We start from the raw sequence: 22,025 nt of genomic DNA, 5'->3' as shown, positions 1-22,025 counted from the left end.
CGACAATAAAATGATATATACATGAACTGTATATACTCTAGACGGATAAACATTTTATTAAAAATATATTAAGATCGACCAATCTTGCGAGTAACGGATTGGATATCTAGTCTTCATCAGTCGTTCAGCATGCAGTATTCAGTACTATCGTGCGTTTTATGAGTGCCTTCTCTTTCGCATTTTGAATTCAGCGGAGGTTCAGAGATAGCTATGATACGTAAAACCCGGGTCTCGTGCAAAATTGATTACCTGTTTTCCGTTTTACGAGTCTTGCGCGATATATATTTCGCAGTGTAGAAGGATATGTTCGTTTTTTTTTATTAAAATCAGAGCTAAGTGTTTTATTTGAATTTTATGTATTTAATATAGTTTTAATGTAGAAGAGCTGCTTGTATTCAATGTAGAATTTAACAAGTCCATTAAGTTAAATTGTCATTATGATTTAAAACTTTTTAACATTCAGTTTTAATCATCTTCACAATCAATCCTTTAATAAAATTTTGCAATTAGGGAATACATATTCAAAGCTCACTTAGGATTAAATAAAAGATAGCATTATCTGCATGTTTTAATTTTCTAAAATTATTTTAACTAACAATAAGAAGAGAACACATTTCTCACACAAATCAAAAAAAGCTTGCGATTGAAAATAATGAAAATTTAAGAAGTTAGCATTACGTATAATTAAATAGATAACACGTATGTAAATAAATGCATAATGTATGCTTTGTTGAATTTTAAAGTAACATTTGCTTGGGAAAAAAAGCATACCGTGATATGTGTCTCAATACCGTTGCGTGAAGCTCGAGTTATCGATTTTATTCAGAGCACCTGGGCAATAGACAGACAGAAAAAATAGTCGCAGGTCTTCGTAGCAGACGGTATAATTTTGCGAAAAACATGAGAACTTCGACGGGGCGACAAGAAAGAGAGCAAAAGAGAGTATAATGAAGTTTATTACGCCGAGCCGGCAGGTTCTTCGTGTAGACACGTACAGGAGATGCGGAGGAGGATGAATACAAGCGGATAAAGAGAAAGCAGTTTCACTGTGCGTTGGTTGGAATTTTAAGTGCCGCGTTGGCGAACCTAGAGCTACGTCGAAAATATTAGTACTTTGAGTCATTAGGTCTGAGTTTTAATTATTTCAGTAATAATTTTATGTAATTGCGAATTCCGTGTGTATGAAGTACGCGATTTCTATCATTCCAATTTTTTACAACTAATTTAATTCGAAATAATAGACTACGAAATTTGAGATATTTCATTTTATTTTATTTTATGAGATGTCTTGCATTATTTATTGCTAGAACAAACAGTGACAAAGTGAAATATATAGGTAGGTATAATATTTTATCGTTTTTTTTTTTAGAAAAAATATTTTATCCAAGGTTATCAATCCACAATATAAAAAAATGAATATAGAATCACGAGCACAGATAATCACTGATATTGCGGGAAGTTGGAAGAATATTTTGCAGAATTTCTTATGTGTCATTATTCGCACATGCTATGACAATCCGCGAGAAGTGGATTCTAAAGGTGTATATAAATTGTTCAACGATTAAGTATGACTAATCGCTCATGGAGGGAGTGATGCGCGAAGGCTGAAAGTAGTGATACCGAGATAGTCGCGGTTCCGCGACAGCACGGGGTGCAATGCCTCCCGCGGCTAATCGCTTTTACAAGGACTCGTGTATTACGAGACGGTGGTCGTTAATTATAACTGCGGAAACCAGATTAACGGCTTTGGCAAAACGATTTCTTTTATGCAAAATGACATATTGCCGTGTCATCCGCGTGACTTTATTATTTCGCAATTTTATTAATCATCTCTTACTCATTCAAGTATTCTATTTTACTCAGCCGGATAGAAATTATTTCATGAATAATGGGAGCAGTGATATAGTGGAAAGTAACACTCTCGCGTATTCTTGTATTAATGATTAAAGTGGTCGCATTTAAAGTGACCGCAGGCAGATAATTGCCCTTTGGGTGTGTTAACTTGATCCCTAGAGACATCCCGACACTCTCGAATATCTCGTATTATGTGATTCAACACTGAAAAAAGTCTTGAATATTATTATGAAGAGTGGAGATTGTGATTTTTATTAATACCATTGACAAATGTAATTGATTGATACATAAATGAATTAAAATAACTTCGAACAATAATACTGACGTTACGAATATATGAAACTTTTGTATTAAATTTTTATTTTATGTCACGGACATATAACTGTCATTCATTCAGATAAAGCATATGTGACGCTATATAATAGAAAAATATCGCACATATTTGATCTTCAGTTTTTAATAAAATTTATACGGTAGAATAAGCGCGTTTTATACGTCTCAAGGAACACCGGAGACAAGGCGTTGTTTCCGAACAGAAGCCATACGCCATATGCTTGCGGTTTGTTATCCACGGAAACGCACACGCATACACTTTTGAAATATAACGCGGCACTCACAAAGCTTCACTCGTACTTGTCGATTATCCGGACGTAATATTGATTACTCGTCTAGAGGTGATTACTCGTCAAGTTTCCTTGTCAAAGAAAGCCATTTCCGGTTTATTAATCTTGCTCAATGTTTAAGTATTTCTATTATTATTCTATACACGCGCGCAATTCTCTTTTAACATTAACAGATTTACAAAAAGATACTAGTGATAGAACGCTTCTAAATGAACAAACATGAAACATGAAACAATGGAATTGCGGGACATTGAAAAGCTAGCAGAAAATAAACATACAGATACTCATCTTATTATAAAATGCATTGCATGATGTAATATTGCACTTGGAATATTACATCTTTGCACGTAGAAAGAGCGATAAGAAGAGACTTGGGTCGATAATATCTTTTTTGCAAATCTAACTGCAACATTTCTGCTATAGCGGAACAGAAACCGCAAGGTACAACGAGCCGTGATCGCGTGACGCGTTTTACACGTTTGCGTAATTCATTCCGCGTCGATTCCAATATTCGATTTCACGCAACGGATCATCTAGATGCGCCTTCGGAAAGGTTGATGTTACACCGTAGTTGTACTATTTTCTGAAGGTCGTTCTGTCAAAAGGGAGAAAGAAATGCGCCAACGATTCCCCCTATCCGAGGACGTTTCTTCCCCTCTCGCTCCTGTGAGATCGGCAGATGGACAAACGGAAACGGCTTTTTACCTCAGCACTTGGTGCCGACTGGTGCGTGAGTGCATAAAGGGTGTCCTATTTTTATAGTTGGCTGCTTCCTTTCGTGAAGACTTCTAATTTGGACTGTTATTTTTTTTATTTCAAGTCTTTTTAATATGGCGTCATAATTTTCGGTAGACATTTGATGCAAAATGATATAGTTACTCTATTATTATAAAATACAGTTTATATGTCTCTGACATATTTGTTGCTGTAATTTTTATAAAATTATCGAATTTAATATATGCTTGCAAGATTCAGTTCATGAGATACAATTTAATTTAATTTACATTGTAATGTATTCAACAATATAATGGTGCATTTCGACTCGGTATCAATTTAGATTATTGCTCACGGTCACATTGTATATTAAACGTTAACCACATGGATTCTTATCGTTTCAATCTTACATCCTCTGCTTTACTAAGAGATTAGATCATCGAAGCAATTATTATCCAGTTCGAATTCACGGTGATAGGAGTGTCTTATACAGAGTGTTTCTAACAATAAGTTAACAGGAAAACATTTTCAGAAAAAATTGTATTGCAACGAATTTCTTTTTTTTATATATTATTTAGGTTGAATATAAATGATTGACAAGGGAAGACTCCGCAAATTAGATTTCAGAAATGTAAATAAGAGTATAAAACTTTTTGTTTCTTATTTAATTTTAAATAATTAAGTATACTTTAGTACTGATAGCCATAGTGACTTTTCAGCTTGGTTTCAATTTGAAATTCAATTAACGAAATGTTTTTTTTTTTTTCAAGAATTAAAAAGTCGCAAAAATCGACCGTTGTTTCGAAAACACCGTGTATAAACGTATTATACGACAGACACGAGCATTTATTGGCGACGTGCGCGGAATGCGTGCGTCCGTCGTTACGGGCGGCGATAATAACGCGATGAGAACTATCCCACGCACCGCGGATACGCATGAAGAGCAGCGCCATCGGACGTTTTCTAGCTTCAGGCTCTACTTTTCCGCTCGGTTTTCATCTTTTTTCACTCATTCTTATACCCGGCACGCACCCGTAGGCAGAGTGCGTAGCAGTGCTTGGACTGCTGGCGATGACTGCACTTAGAAGTGGTTATTACGGCAGGTTCGATGCCACGGTAAGATCATGACGAGCACATCGGGAGCCTCTGTGCTTCCTTCTCTAACCATCATCCTGCTATTCGCGAGCAAACATCCGCTTTATTCAATCATTCATGGCTTTGCCGCTTCAGTGAGGGGCAAGGAATGTTCATAAATTTTCTTCTTAAAAACATATCATGCCGAAGCAGAGATATGATTAACCGTCATTAGAAAAATTACATTTTGTCAGAAAAGCTTTGAATTTTGAACTGAATAATTTTTCACTAATTTCTTTTCTTCTCATTCTCTTGTAAAGCAGTTGTTATAATTTGCAGCTATTTTGTGGCTAACTATCATTAATATAATCGCTAATACATAGTCAGATTGGAAGTAGTTGGCAATTATTAAAAATCATGACTACCATTTTGCATGTCAGCATATTCGAGAGCGTTTTTTTGCGAAAAGATATTCTAATTTCCTATCGACCTGCTATTCTGGTCTTGGCGACGAGTTTGAAGTGCCGTTCTCCACGCGAACGAAGTAGCCGGTGAAGGTACTTTCCGGCTAGAGTCGGCGCTGAGTGCATGCGAAATAGGGGCGAAGAAGTACGCGATAGAGAGGGTCGGCACCCTCACGAACTTTATGCTAGCATTCCCGACGGGCATTCCACGGTTTACCTTTATAGAAAGTGTACGCCAGTTTTTTATATTTCCATTTATCCTGGAATGTTGCTCAATATTTTCAAATATTATAGTTATTCTGAAAATGGAGAAAAACGTCGATCAATAACGTTGCACGTTCATTTTTAATGTGTTTGATAATAATATTTGTTAGTAAAACGCACACCAATGTTTAATTAAATTATTAGTAATATTTATGATAATTTTTTACAATAAAACTTTCAAATTATTTATTTTTTTGGAAATTAATTACAACGTTGCTTAAGAACTCTGATCAGTTTTAATTTTTACAGTACTATTTAATTTATATAAATAATTTTTTAGTATTTTAGATTAATAGACGACTCGCGATTTAAAGATTGCTGATTGCGAGTGAAAAAAATCGTATCGACCGCCATGAAGCCGTGCCAAATAAGATTCGCGTTGATGCGCTACATTGCCTATTGTTGTATTTCTAGGGATCATTACAGCGCTCGCGATTGTTCGGTGTTCACAAAGAAACGTAGCAATGGGCTGTGGTAATTGCTGGAAATTTTCCCAACCGTTTCCCGATTATTGCATTTTCCAGCGACGTACGCCACTTAAATTATTCGCCAAGCGCATACCATATACACAAACCGTCGCGGTGTTCCCTCGTACATTTTGTAATCCACCGTCTATATAATTATGGACACGAATCTAGGTGAAACTGGCTCAGTTTATTATTATATTATAACGTGAGAAGAGTTCTTCCGCTTCGCAAGTGTGAGAACTGTTGACAAGTGAGTTAAATTGGCAATTTTGAAAAGGAAATAGCTGATGGAGAAATTAATATTTTAGAAACACTGGCAAATTTATTGTTTTACTCTTCTTAAATTTAGAACATGAAATTTTTTTCACAAATAAAATTGAAGATTATGTTGAAATTCTTTTACATAAGGATTTTGAAAAAAAATATTTTGTGAAAAGTTAACAGAAATATTTTTTTCGACATTATTATTTTATTTATAGCACATATTGTTATTTATAATTTTATATTGATTCACGTTTCAATAATAACTGTTTTTTCTTCCTTTGGTAAAAATTTGATATTGAAGTACGGTTTGTTTTTATCAGTGATTCTATTTATGAACTAGATGCATATCTCGTCGCTGCAACGCGCGAGTTTACGGATCGAGTGCGAGGGCGAACAAAGTCGAATTAATAGAATGTTATATAAAAAAGTGCGTAGATCAACGAGCGGGGGACGATCCGGTCTTTTAATGAGGATGTACGCGTATTATGACGGCGTAGGTCGCACGTCGCGTTTCTAATCGTATCGTGGGGTATGTTAGCGGCGTTAATAATGGTAACGGTAGCGCGGATGTATTAATGTTGACGACGGCACGAACATGCGAGAGTAGGCCAAGGATTTTCCGAGAGACCAATTATTGGTACTGATTTATCGAAAGATGTTTCATAGCCTCATTAAAATACGGTGAAAAGTTAAATGTATTATGTCTCGTTTATACACGAGAGTTCTGATTCAACGCGCTACATCTCTTTATCGCAAAAACATAGAAAGTATTATATAAATATGACATACAAGGTTATATACAAAATGCTTTAAAATATTGAACGGTAGAGGTGGATTATTTTTAGAATATTCCAATAAGCACTATGTGCATTGTAGTAGATAATTGAAATGCTATTGATATGTATTATGCTCAAATCTTTTAAATTTTATATTATCTATTTCTTGCATTTTGTTACGAATATACGTTACTGATAGTGATAAAAGATGTGTGTTCATGTGAAAAGGACAGTAATAAATAATAGTCATCTCATATCAGACCAAGTGTTTTTCGAAAAGACTCATAAAACTTCTGAGAAACGTCCGATGTTGGACTTTTTTAGGAGAACTTGATAAGATTAATAATGGCAGCTATGCATCTTTCGCGAACGATGCTACGAGCGACTGTGAGATCGATGAGCGACAGTTATAGAAAAAGTCGATGTGTAAAAAAGGAGGTCACATGAAAGTAGCGATATAAATTGTAATCGATTGTATGTCCCACGTTACAAAAGAGTGGAGACACCAAATACGTCTCCTTTGATCCACAGTTATTCGAACGCTTATGTTCTTTTGGGTTGTGTTGCATGAAGCTGTCAAAGAGAGAAACATATTGGATAAGCTGGCATGAGATGAAGGGTATTCTGTAGTAACGTGTCGCGCTTTTAACAGACGACCCTTTGTGATATTGTACACTGTCCGAAATATCGCCGTCAGCATCTCTGGATTCAATCTAGTCCGTTCGCTGAATACGCGCGTCGGAACATGGATGACAAACGGGCGGCAAACACCATGTATTCCGTTCTAACCGCATGTTTTGAAACTTGATGGAATGGATCACGTTACAATCAATTTGCGAGATTGGTGCGATTCGAAAATTTTACACGCCCAAATCTGATTCTCGCAAATTGGCGAATGTCTTCTCTTATTAGTTATTCTTGCGAAATTTCAGAAAAATGCACTTGCAACGTTTGAGGCCTAATTTACATTTAGCGTATACACTTTCTAAACAACGGAGCGCCTCGGTTCTACAGTTCCCGTTCCATTTTTGCAACGCATACACCTGCAGTGCTTACGCGCGTTTTGTTTCGCGATGGTCACGGTACGTTTACGCTTACATACGGTGAATCCGCCCCGTCGTCTTAGCGATCAACGGTTCGGATTACCTCGAATATCTTACCGTGACGTGTGACTTTTAAAACAGCTATCTACGGCTGCGATTGCATTTTCACCGCGCATTTAGCACGCAATGCGGCTGTACGATTCTCGCTTTATATTTATAGGAAATGCGAGTTTCGTATCGGACAAATAAAACGGTTACGTTTATCTCTAAACGCGCGATGAGAATGCAAGCAATGGCGGAAATTATTAGTTTAATAATTGTATTCGATTTGTTATCAAATTGCGTTATTTGTTATCAAATAGCATTAATGATTTTTGCACTGACAAAGGGAAACTATTTGAGCCGAAAGTTATTGCGTTATGAATTGATGATAAAAGAACCGAAAAAATGAAAGAAAGAGATCAAAGGAACCAAAATATAGGAACTTTGTTTCAGTAGTTTCATAAAGCATTCGCGTGGGTTTCATTTACGATTGAATAACTGTCGACTTGATCGAATAACTTTTAATTTGAAGAATAAAGTTTAATAGAAAAAAAGTTCAAAATCACGCGGTTACGATTTTCTTATCGCTAGGATGTCAAGTGTTATCAATACGCGTCGACATATTTTTTAAGTTCGAGGCGTGTGCTTATATCATAATAATATGAATTGATCTTCAGACGTTTAAAAGTAAATGTGCACTTATTCAGAAATTAATAATTTGTCAATTCATAAAAATTCCGAATATATTTAAAGTAATCCTTTAATTGCGTAATAAGCATTTAATAGGTTTAATACATACTTTATTAATTGGATATTAAAAAATTTATCTTGTTTAATTTTTTTCAATGTTAAACATTTATAAATTAAATAATGTAAATATTTTCCGAATGTTCTAAGTATTTTAAACTGATTTCTTTTGTATGTATTATACTACACAATAATGTAAAATGCTATATGACCATTGCAAACAAATAATAAAGAAATGACAAATTATTTTAAAGATGTTCCGTTGAAGTCCGATGTCTCAGTGATTCATCGATGACTATGACACTTGTAACACACAACAGCTGATTACGATTGCGCGATAATTTATAAAAAACAAACTCAAGTCACTGTTTATCCGTAAACTTTTGTTACATTATAATAAAAAAAAACTCGAGAAAAGCGCGAAATTGCAAGAAGCTATTATTGGTCCGACACTCGCAGCGTCTGGAATAGGCAAGCAAGTGGCAGAGGAAAATAAAAAATCGCGCATTTAATTTTATCTGCCACGCGCTACGACTATGCTAAACTTAAAATACTTTCATAAACTTTTACGCTTTTCCTAGATGTAAAAAGAAAATATATCTGCGTTTTATTTTAGTTTTTATATCGATGAAAAGCGTGAAAGCTTACGAAAGTGCTTTAGATTTAACATAATCGTAATGAATGGCACGCGTAATTTTTTTATTTTTCTCTGTTGTTTGCTTGCGTGCCCCAGAGTGTTAAATGGTTAATAACTCCGTGCGATTTCATGCATCTCTCTTTTTTCTTTGTTACGATGTGATAAAATTCACATCGGGATTACAGTGAATATCAATTTATTTTGTATAAATTATCGCGCAATCGTAAACAATTATTGAATTACATGTGCCATACAAGAGTAGCGATCACTGGGGCATCGAGCTTCAGCGGAACATTTTTAAGATAAGTAATTTATCATTTCTTTATTATTTGTTACTTGTGAGATATTAATTGTTTATCACACTGCAGTGATCATATTAAAACATTTTGCATAAAAGAATTTTATATTGCAGCTACTTTGATTTAGGTTAAATTTTTATTTAATTGCAATTATAAATTAAGATATTCAATTCGACTGAATTTATCTTGCGAAACACAAGTACTACTAATTCTGTAGTCGTATAACGATACAACCGGACCAAAATACAGGCGTAATTATGTAAGCCGAACGTCCTATATTAGAAAGCGGGGTATTTACTCTGCAGGTCTCATTTCACATAGGAGGGCAGCTTTACGAACTGCCCCATATACTGTGAGGATATTTTTATCGATGAGTCGTTTACATGCGCCGAAGACAGATTTGACTCTTGGACCCACACGTTGTCTAGGAAAGCACTATGCTGTAAACAGGTTATGACGCAATCTTGGAGAACAATATCAAATTATTCTTTTATGATTTAAAATTAACTTTTTATTCACTGAATCTTCAAGACGAGTAATCATGCTATTGAACATTATCACAAATTAAATTGTTCACTATCGCAACTTTATTCAATTGCACTGTAATTGATAGAATCGAATTTTTTTTAAGTTTTAAATTACCTGATAAAAGTTGTGTGTTACATCCGTTTGCAACGACGATGAATCATCACCTGTTCATCGACCAAACATATCAGTTTAGATCACGGTATCTGAATTTCTATTTATGCCACGCCTATGTTATTATCAGCAGACTTGTAAAAGTCTGTTGATAACAGCGTGCGTAACTATTTGAACTCGCAAGTTATTAGTAACTGACCTATATGCGAAATCACGCAGGCATCTGCAATAACTTGTTGCGGATTTGTCGTTGTTCAAGCCGGCATTAATCAATCCATCCCCTACCGTCGATTACGTATTGTTACAAGTCTAAATGATTGTATGATGGTTGATGATCGAGTATGATTAGTAAATTGATATGTGCTTCTGCACACACACACACTCTCTCACTCTCGCGTATTGTTTAGCGGCGTTTTGTCTTATGGTGCATAGGCGAGTCGCCGTGAACGAGACGCCGACTCAGCGAGTTTCTTTCACGAAGGGGAGAAAGAAAGAGCCTGTCGAGCCTCAAGCGGGAAAAGAAGAAGCGACGACGACGAAGAAAGAAAAAACAAGTAATACGAAGCTAAACAGAAACGATCCGCAAGGCCGACGAAACTCCTTCTCTTCTTCATACTCCACCTTGCTGTGCCAGCTTCTTCGAGATATTCCTTCACTCGTTCATAGCTTTTACTTCTAATAGATTGCCCACTTTTTGTTGAACATTTGTATACAGAGGTATATGCAAAACAGAAGTCCGTAAACAAGTTTTGTATGATTCAAACGATTTACCTACATGAAGAATATTTTAGTTAAAAATTATTATCATGCTTTTGATATATCCTTATATTAAAGACGAAGAGTCATTCAATAATTTATCTGTTATCTGCAAACGTTGTATTTCAGGATGCTGAGTAAATTTTAATTCTTGTTATCTTCTTCTCTTTTTCTCTTGAAATTTTAGTCTTCGTACATGTTAAAGTGTCTCAGGAACCTTGAAGTTCGGATAGGTAATAGGTTAATGTGAAGAGAATATTCTCGAACCACAGGATCGATTGCTGAACAGAGGAATAATGCATAAGTATCGGGCTCGGAGTATATTTCGACAGTGTGGTTATAAAGTTTTTTTTAGGCAAGATTGTAGACGGATAGAACAAATATACGAAACACCAGACGGGTTATATGATTGGATGTATTCGAGGTCGTGATCGATCCGTCTTATCCACGTCCAAAGCTATTTTTGTCCTCTTCAATCAAGACGAAATCTTCCACTTGTTTTTAATCATTTAAAGTCGTTAGTGTTCGCGTATCTAAAATTATCCACCGCTTATCTTATAGCTGCAAACAAATAAAGAAATCTATTTATACGAGAAACTAAATATCTTATTTTCATGAGAATTAAGTTCACTAATTTAATCATTCAAAACTGTGTCAAAAGAGATGAAAAAAATATGATATTTAATCGAATTTCTAAATCGGTTGAATTCACGATTGTAACGATTAACGGCAAGATTCTGGCATATTCTGCGAATATAATATACATATATTTTGAATTAAATATCATTATATTGGGAATAATCAAATAAATTTATCTGCGATCCAATCGACTTAGTCCCGTTCTTTAAGGATCAAGAACCTGCGTTGTCCGGTTCATGAATGTTGATCGCAGCGTCAAGTATCTGGATACTTGCACGACCTCGACTTACCGCTTTCAAGGTAGTTAGGGTACATGCCTCGCGTGACGTTACTTATCCAAGGTCAGAGGATGGCTTCAGAAAATTGAAGATAGCGTCGTTCTTCTCTTTTATATTAGTATGCCTTATCAAACTACTTTCGGGCGCCGTAGTCCATCGAAATTGAATTCGCTTTTTAATGAACAATTTTTATGAGCGTGTAATGCGCAATGTATTACATTACATTTTCATAATTATTACGTTGCGTGATATAAGCTTTATGTCCATACTTTTCTCATTAGTATTGCATAGTTCACATTTTTTATTTAATATATTAATATGTTAGTTATTGAAAAAGTTTACTTTTATGACATATAGAAATATGTATAATTTTATCACATATAATAAGCTAGCATTTTACTGCATATAATCTAATGTCATAAAGGTTTATGTAATATTTTATTTGTATCTTTGATACGACTTACTAAACTGAAATTATCAATTCAATGTCCTAAATAATATGCAAGTGTGTGTAATCTTCACTGATCTGTCTGACCCTGAAGGAGTTAAAGGTCAGATTGCTGACGTTTCCAGTTTGATCGATACGTGTTGCATCTGCAGGTGTACTTTAACGAGCGACTTCCGATTCACGACGTTTATAATCCAACTTGCATGCCTTGTGATTTATAACGGTGCTTTTTACCGTCATCGAGAATTTCGCATTTGTGTAGAAATAATGAATCGCATTCGCTTTGCTATATGAGAAAAGCTCATCAATCCTTTTCTTACAAAAATCTTTGCAAATATTTGTAATTTGTAAAAAAATTATGTAACATGTTAATGTCAAAACTAGTACAATTTTTGAAATGTAAGATTATTTTTATTTATGTTTTTATTTATTTTTGTTGCAGAATCCCACATGTAATCTTCGAAATCGGAAGGAACACACGAGACACACGTACCGACGAGATATGCCGAAGATTCGTCCAAATATTTTCCTACGAAGACATTTTGTGTACGAAATGCATTTTCCGTGATTCGAAATTTACGATGTCGCGCGTAATGTAAAATTGAAAAAATTGACGATGAAAAAATCTTCGTGAGAAAAATGCAACGTGTTGTGAAAACTGATGAAAAAGGACGGCCTGTTTTATAAATGATCGATTAAACATCGCACACGCGCATCGCTGTGAAAATCGAAGATTATTTTTCCGATGGGGACTGGTGGCGATGTTCAAAAACGAGTTTTTGAGCAGGACACGGAACTACGCTAGAGCTGTTAGAAAAAGGACTGTGACATAGTCTTGCGGGCTATTATGACGGACTATTTGGATCCACATTTTGTTCGGGCTCTCTGCCGTGATCCAGAAAGACGGACCCTTCAGGTGAGTAAATAAACACCGTTTGTTCTTTACTACTGTCTGTATCTTTTATAGCGTGCTTTTATATCGCGAAGTTTCTTTAAGAGAATCGAGTCAAATATAAAGATATACATTCATCGATTTCACGAGCACTTTTATGAGCGTATTATCCATTCATCCAGTATTCGTATAATAGATGTAGCGTAGAATTATGAGTGTGCGAATTGTACAGCGACTTATTCGGACTCTGTAAATACATACGTTCACAACGGTTAAAAGGTTAAAGGGCATCATCGGCATCTTGAGGCAATACTATCTGAACTTTGAAAACTTTCTGTTATTTTCACGTCATCGTGATATCTTTTATAGAAATTTTTCGTGCAATGTTTATTTTGTATAAACTTGACTAAAAATTGACTAAACATTAATACCGTAATAAATATCAATGGTATTTGATTGATCATGACGGGATTGAATATGATTAAATAAAACAAATATATTTTAACGATGCTTCAGTAATGGTTTGTGGCAAATGCGTGTAATGTAAAATGATGAAAATTTTGTGTTTCTTCATAAAAACATGTTTCTATGTTTTTTTTTTATGAGAGAAGATAGAACACGAGTTTCCAAATAATTAAAACAGATATATCTCTCTTTGCGGTGTTCGTATACTGAAATATGAATAAAAGTTAACGAAAAACACATGATTTATGATAATGTTTAAAAAAACATTCTTATGTAATTAATACAAAATAAATAAATAAGTTAATTAATTATTGAATACATACATATACATATTGAATATAGTTATCTTTATTTTGTATTTTATATAACTGAAATGATATATACTTCCATTATTTCAGTCATTATCATATAAAATACAAAACAAAGATAACTATTTATTGAATATATGTGTATATGTATATATTAATTAATTGATTAATTAGTTATTTAGTATTTACTACATAAGGAAAAAAATAAGAAAAGTATATGACATTTTTCTTCAGTGATATATATAGTATTATATGTATATTTTTCATTTATTATTTTGTCATATTTAGTTTGTATTTATTTGACACCTTGTATACGCTTATGTTTTCTCGGACATTATATTGCAGCCTTGCAACGAAATTTCAGTCGAGGAAATAAGCGCAAGCATCGTTTGTTTACAAACTTCCGATGACACACGTACACAGACCACACGTCAGTGTAGTGAGTCACCACTACAAACAAATGCGTACATACGGACCTACGCGGCATAGGTCCGTAGGCTGCGCCGATAATGTCATTTCATTTTTAGTACCATCGAAATGATGGCGCTTTCGCGTCGGAGTTCGCCCGTCACTTCAGCATCCTCTTAATTAACTTATTTTATTTCTTCGAGTTTTAATTAATTATATATTTGTCTTAATTTTATTTAACCGAACAACACATTTAATATGTATTGAATTTTGTTTTCCAACTCCTTTCACTGTTTCTCTTTCGTTTTTTCTGTTAATTAGTAAAGTACCAGGTTAAACATATCGAATATCAAATGTGTATACATGAGGTACATAGGTACACACGTGTGGTGAAGTATGCGGTTTGATACAGGCAATATTGACAATTATTTTAGCCGAGAATGGTTTTTGTCAAATATTTGCTTGTATTTCATGTTATCGACATTTATAATTTTAATCACATGTGCGCGTAAAAAAGAATTTGTTACTTATAATAATTGATTTATAACATATATTCATATTGAATGCATTTTATTTTTTGAAAGTAAGAAAGCACGATATTTTACATTGCCTGGAGAAAACTGGATATTTCGTGATATTGATCTTCTTTTATAAACCAGTAATACACGGAGAAACGCATCAACAGTGTGTGAACGCGTATCTCCGAAGAAACGCGTACATTGTAGATCTTGTAGACAGATAATAGACTTAGAAAGTATAACAGCGATATTTTTTTTATACTGCCAGATCGTGAATGTCTGAGATACACGTGTGACTGGAATACAAATAGAGAGAACTGTCATTAATTATGAGATCAGACGTTTGAGAACGTTTTCCATTTTCCGATATAAAGGTGAAAATCCGCATACAGTATTCCGTGATAATTAAGAGAAATCAGTATATTTATAAATTATATTTAATATGTGTACGTTGTATTTATTATGAAACAACATAAAACTGGTGTAGAAGAATGTCATACATCTATCTGGAAAAGTGTTTTCAAATCTATACTTTCTTCTAATAAGAAATAAGGAGATAAGAAGAAGAACCCGTTTTTCATTGGAATGCGGAAATCAATCTATCGCGCTTACGCTGTATGTATCATCGTCATGACACGCACGATGGTTAATATACTTTTGGCTTCCTAGCGAGTTTCGACAGAACGTTATGCCATCGTTAATGATCCGAGGAGATTTCTTCGTTAGTTCGTTCTCCATCGGTAGCTCACTCAATATACGTAACTCTTTTATATTGTCTGCAAAAAAAGTTACTTTGGAGTTACATCTTTGATTAAATCAAAGCTATTTAAATTTTGTGTAATAAATTTGTTTTGTTAGAAGAAATCAAAATAATCATATTTTATAATAAAATATTTTTTACGGTTCCGTTGAAAGTATTTATTGAATTCACAAATATGAATATTTTGAGATAAATGCAAATTAAATTAAATAGATCGATTATTATTTTTTTAATGTACTTCAGTTATTCAGATCTTTGAAAGTTTATTTGTTTCAGTTATCATTTATTTATTCCAGTGATATGATAAAACTTTTTACTGAACATTTTATCTTCTGCGCAGGAAGCGCTTAAGAGAGTGAAAATTTGTAATCTTGGAAACGAAGAAAAAACAACGTGCGCAGATAAGCGGTTTCTGCGGTATCATTTTCTTGAGACACCACCTTATTCATAATGTGAGACTTTCAAGGATAGATGGTTTCTAGTCGCATGACAACGATAGTATTGTCTCGTATACATAATCATATAACAGTCAAAACTTTGTCACTTTCCCGGCGACGATAATAATTCAGATGTACGTGTTACTCGTAGATCTTCCTCAAAATCTTAAGAGATATAAGCTGCACTTCATACGATCTATACGCGAAGGTCATCCGGTACTCGCTCCACTTTTCATGCGAAAAAGGGTAAAAAGGAACCTGAGATCGCGCGAGCTGGCAAAGTCGAGCATGCGTTCATCCGCTCTCTTCCTCTGCGTGCGTTTTTCAGGCTAAACGGTGTCTTCGAGATACTTAGCGTGTACTCTCGCATATTTATAATCTCGTTTGGACTCCCTCGAGCGTTTGTCGAGCTACGATGCACCACATCTGGCAATGCTTAATTTCAGTTTTATAAATCCCCTCGAGTCTTCGCAGCAATTGTGTGCAATCGTAATCATAAACCTTGGATATAAATTAAAATTAAACCGTATTTAAATTGGTAGAAAATAAAAATTTTATTGCTGTAAGAATATTATCAACTTCTGTTTTTTAAACTAAATTATAAGTAGCGTATAATCTTTTTCTTTTTTTCGTAGTTTTTATTTTAACATATGTATTAACTGCATTTTTGTTTTTTAAAAGTATTTGTTGATATAGATAAAGATATTTATAATTAGTACAAACAACGTAATGACGATTGCAATTGATGATTGTGCAAGGTGAAATTACAATGTGCTGAGCAAAAATCAAATATATATACATTTGCAAAGAATTGTTTTTGCTGCCGAAATATAGATCAATTTATATGTATATTTCGAACGTTAGCTGCATAATTTGTTTACCACATTCGTAATCGCACAGAGAAATATAATTATCATGGACAGGACATTTCCGAAATTACATCTAAACGAAATTAGTATCGTTATGCGCTCGTGTAAATTGCAGCGGTCGGTCGGTCGGTGCGCCATAACGTTCGTGTGTATAATGCTGATTGTGGTCGGTGTTAGTAAACAACCCAGACGAAACGGCGCCGACGAGAGTACGTCCGAGAACTGGAAACGCGCGTGTGTCCCATCGGGATAGATAGATAGAGATTCGATCGGCGATCTAGCGTGAAATTGTGCTTCGGGGGTCGCGACGACCCCGGGCATGTAAGAGAGATGATTCGTAGGTAATTAGATTTGCGCGATAATTTAGTATGCGATCAAAGTTGCCGCGTGCGAATGTGAACGTTATTGCGTTATTCGATCGATATAACATGTCTCGCGTGGCTATAGATTTTAACTTCGATATCTACTTTCTGGAAATTCTTATTATTAGTTTAAAAAAATTCAGAATGCTACATTTTTGGATATATAAACTCTTTATTAAAAGGAGAGTAATTATTAATAAAAATAATAATTATTAAATTAATGTCTTCTTCAAGTTGTGACGTCAGAGAAAATGTTCAAAATGATCACACTTAAGTTAGGTGCACAAATATCATTTTTTCAATAACATTTTTAATTTAAATTGACAGTAGGCGTCAGATGTGGAAGTTGCAATGTTTTTAAATAGCCCGTTGAAAATATAAAGCGGATCGAAATAGCGTTCGGCAAACATGTGGTACACGCTGCTGTTTATTTATTCGCGCGGCTTTATTCTTTGATTTACGTCATTATTACTGATTCCCTGGTCAATGATTTCTGTTGCATGTCCTACATCAATAAGTAGATCATACTGTGAGGTAACGAGGTAGATTAGGTTCGTGGCGATTGCTTTAGCTCGTGCCCCAATCGTAGCTGTGCAATTTGCTGCTGCGTGCAGCTAAAGTTAATGTGCGACGACCAACACGGAATACGCTGCGATGTTCTAATTAGGAAACATGTATATGTAATCCCTTTTCACGGATAAACCTCGCAATCCGGCAATTTCAAGTCCGAGCGTCATTCGCATTAATCGTTTCCCGTGCTGTTCCAGGATCTACAGGTTATATACTATGGTCTATTGGGTTTGGAGGCGTTGCGTCCGTGTAGAGATTCCATTCTTCGCGGACTCTGCAAGATCGTGCGTTACGAGAGACACCATGCAAACCATGTCCTCTATTAGTAAGTACAACGCCGTATTTGAACTTGTTTCTTACATATTACGGAAGCTATGATGTCGTTGTAGATGAAGTATTGTTTTTGTATCAGTAATTTTCAGATAATTTTGAAAGAAATAAGATGTATACTTGAAACAATTGACTTGATAAAATACGTAAATCTGCAAAAGAACTGCTGTAAATTGAAAAACTGCAAATACTGCAGTATATTTTTGTAGAAGAAAGAAACATCCTGCGTAATATGTTTTGGCTATTGTGAAAAATTCCATTTATCAAGATGTAGGAGAGTTGCCAGTTATTGATTTCTTTATTTACTAGCGTCTATTTGCGCATTTCAAAATTGGAACAACTGACATATTTTGGCACGAAAGAAAGAATATATATTTCAATAGAAAACAACTTTTATTTTTATATAGATAGCAACCATTAAAATTATTTGCAATAATTCTGTGATATTAATTTTTGTTTCATAATTTTGTCAAAAGAGTCAGATTCGAGCGCTTTCGAATAATAGTTAAAAAGCTAAAAATATTGAATTTATACATTCATGACAATTGAAATTAATCGAAGTCAAAAGACACAGATTTGTCATTTTTTATTTAGGAATCTATGTTTTTAATGAACAGAATTTTAAATTAACAAAAACTTGAACAATTTGAAATATTTAAATCTTTAAATATTTAAATTAAGAATTTTAGTTATTCAAAGTTCCGTTAGAAAGGAAAGATTTCAAATAAATGCTATATATTTAAAATAAAGACATGCAATCTATATGACATTAAAGATTTTGAATAGAAAATTGAAATTATAAAATTATTAATTTCCAGTTTTAAAAATGACTGAAAATGAGTTCTGCTTTTTGAAAAGAAAGATCCAACAATCGTAATTTTATGATTTTAGAATAATTTTTTATAAGTATCTACAATTTTATTATATTATTTTTACATATGCAATATACAAAAATATCGTATGCTACTTTACCATTTGCGAAACATAATTCACGTTATATCTTCAGTAGATGCTACTTTGGTCTTGCAGAATCTTCTTTATCGGTAGCCAATGTTGCAAATTTCTTGTATCACGATATCCTCATTTACCATGCGAGAAACTTGCAACGTTACAGGCACAGATGTCAGTACTGATTGCGTTAAAGTTTGCAATGCAGAATATTTTCGATTGTGATCAGCAAGTTAATTAATTTTAGTTATTAAAACTTGTTTAGTGAGTATTCTGTAAACACTTTTGACTTAACTTATTACAACAACTTTGAGTTTCAATAATTTGTATTTGATTTATTGTTTAAATTTAATGTAACATTAATATTTTGGTAAATCGGTGTAAACAAAACTAATAGGTTATAATCACTTTTAGCACCGGCGAGCTGGCCACAAGTTGGTATATACTACTCTCCGGTTCCGTGTTCATTGATGGATCCATGTTTCTGCCCCGTTCAAGGTAGGATTATATAAATTCAATATTTCGGAACGACACTTTTATCTCACGAGACCACATTGTACTGTGTGGGATGATTTTTATTTCTCGTTCTCATTTCTCGCTCTCACTGTTCTACCAGCAGTTTTGCAATGAAATACATGAGAAAGCACAACGATGAACTTTCTCTTAATGTATGATCGTTTAACTAGAACCTTTTAATTAGTGATCGCTATTTTGATCGTCCCAGGATTCCGCGCGAAAGCCAAAAGAAAGGAAAGGTCGTACTTCTACTCATTTAACTGATATTTCCGTAAAGCGAAGATATTCGTAACTCGATATAGGTTACTTTATCATGGGAAAGGGAAATGTTTTGTGAAAGATCTATTTTCCGTAAAACTATACTATATGGATATTTGTATGATATGCGAACAAACGAAGGGTCGCGTGTTTTATTGCAGCTAAATCTCCATATGCGCCACGTATGCATTTCTCATGGCATCTTTCCAACGATATACCATCGCGTTGTACGTTCTTTTCTTACTTTTTAATATTATACCGAATGCGTTCTGCGCGAAGAACTCACCGAGACAGAAATCGATCGTTATACGTGCATCGTGGCTTCGTGTGAATACCGGGTGTGTTAGAAATAAGTAGATACCTTTTTCAAAGCTATTCTTTCGAAATTTTTAATTAAGTTTTTGATGAAAAAAGTTGGATTTGATCTTCCGGCTTCTCATTGAAAAATATTTAAGATTACTTATCGCAAAAAAGACTTCTTACTTTAAATTGGAAGATATAAGTTAATCGAAATACGTATGAACGAAATAAAAAGTACTGGAATTTATAAATATATATTCATGCAGTTTGGTATGAAGAATTTATACAAATATAATTTGTATTTTCTGTAAATGATTTTACACTGATAAAGGATTATAAGACTTTAATTACGGTAACAGATGTAACAGATGCAAAACTAAAATTAATTTTACGACGACACATTTACATAGTTCGCGCTCTTGTTGTTTAGTAAGCTGCCACATAATAAAATGTCCTATTATTCTATTGTTTTCCCACGTTAAAGCAAGCTAGGTTCTAATGAGTATAAAGTTTATAACGTTAGGGATGTTCGCCATAATGCAATGCAGCAGCTAATGGATTAATGTTGTGTAATTCATGTGACGTTATTTCGAGACACAGTGTATGTCATGCGGAGCGAGAGCGCTCATAAATTGGCCTCTTTGTCAGGGTTACGGTCACAATTTTTTCTCGCAGTATCCCTTCAGCCGCGGAAATTCTCATTAATCGTACAACCCCGTAGCTCTATAACGTATAGGTGTAGTAAGCGGATAAATTCAAAATATCTTTTTCGAAGTTTTTTTGTGTCGCTTATTTATTCATGATAACAACTCCGCGTGTATGAAAAAATTAATTAATATCTTTTTGCCTTCTTTGTACACGATCGACAAACACTATACAATTTTACAAATTAAAGAGTAAATTTTTAATAAGTTCATAAAGAATAATGCATAATTAAAGTAAAGAAGTAATACATATTTTATGATATGGAGATCTAAATCTGGAAACTACAGCACAGATTTCCCATCATAGAAACGATTTGCATAAAACTCAATTTGCAGATTTAATAAATAAGAGACTAGCACTTGACAGGCCTAATATGGACGATACATATTATCTAAAGAAATAAGCTGGAACTTCCGCATTTGGCGTAAGAGAGATCATGATATAATTAAATCGATATTTTATTTTGTTTTTTTCGCTTAAAGAGACTGTTTAAGCGGAAGACACACGCTCGTGCACGACGGGCACTGTTTACTGACAGGCGCAATGCCGCCCGCGGAAAAAAAAGGAGAATGTGGAGCGCTTATTATCCGCGGCCATCACACGCTCGGCTGCCGCTTGGTGGAACGGGACGCTCGTCGTCGTGTTGCATGCGTCTAATGTGCATAGACATGCAGACGACGACGGCGACCCGACCGTGCACGGGCGACTACTATCATAAGAAGACTGCGTAATGCCTTATTCTAACAAATTAATCTCTACGGTCATTTTAATACGCCGTTTCCTCGTCGTCTGCCTTCCCCCTCCCCCCCTCCTCCCTCACCATTCTTTTTCCCCGATAATAGACCAGACATCGCTTTAGCGTGTCCGCGGGATCGCGACTGGCGTATTTCCGACGAGAGGAAATCCTGGGCGACGTTCTGTGTGCATTTCCACCTCTCGGGTGGAGAGAAAGAGGTATATATATTCTACGATGCAAACGGGGGTCGTACACTGGCGTCCCATGGGTCGCCTTCCCCCTTCCCTATCGTCGGTCTGCACGTAAAAATCTGTCGGCGAACGTGGGGCGTGGTTACGTGGGAGAACCTTCTCCTCTCTCGTTTTTCCCCCCCTCACCTCTCCTTCGTGCTAACTCGGCTCTTTCTCACCGTCTCTCCGCCGGTCTCGCTCTTTCTTCGTCAATCTTTTACCGGATGTTCGTCTCCTTCTTATCTCTTGTGTCACCGTTTCTCGCCTATTTGCGCAATGACGAAATGACACTTCTCTTACTCTCATCTTTTTCTTTCTTCTCTTCGTTTGTTTGCCTTGCATAATACGATTCTCGGGTTTGTTTGTCTCGTGTAATGATCTGAGG

The 22,025-nt window shown here is 34.8% G+C and overlaps 1 protein-coding gene across 1 annotated transcript in view; it reads left to right on the top strand.

Moving 5' to 3' along the window:
• LOC105678707 (rap guanine nucleotide exchange factor 2-like) overlaps positions 1 to 22,025 on the top strand; it is a 111,040-nt gene that overhangs the window by 12,118 nt on the left and 76,897 nt on the right. Inside the window, exons 2-4 of the mRNA XM_067349522.1 lie at positions 12,471 to 12,944; positions 17,815 to 17,942; positions 19,310 to 19,393. Of these exons, the coding sequence (XP_067205623.1) occupies positions 12,876 to 12,944; positions 17,815 to 17,942; positions 19,310 to 19,393 (281 nt within the window). The 5' untranslated portion in view covers positions 12,471 to 12,875. The remainder of the gene's footprint in view (positions 1 to 12,470; positions 12,945 to 17,814; positions 17,943 to 19,309; positions 19,394 to 22,025) is intronic.

The sequence above is a fragment of the Linepithema humile genome, chromosome 2, assembly GCF_040581485.1.
Source record: "Linepithema humile isolate Giens D197 chromosome 2, Lhum_UNIL_v1.0, whole genome shotgun sequence".
In the NCBI taxonomy this organism is placed as follows: domain Eukaryota; kingdom Metazoa; phylum Arthropoda; class Insecta; order Hymenoptera; family Formicidae; genus Linepithema; species Linepithema humile.
This window is presented reverse-complemented; position numbering and strand designations above follow the sequence as displayed.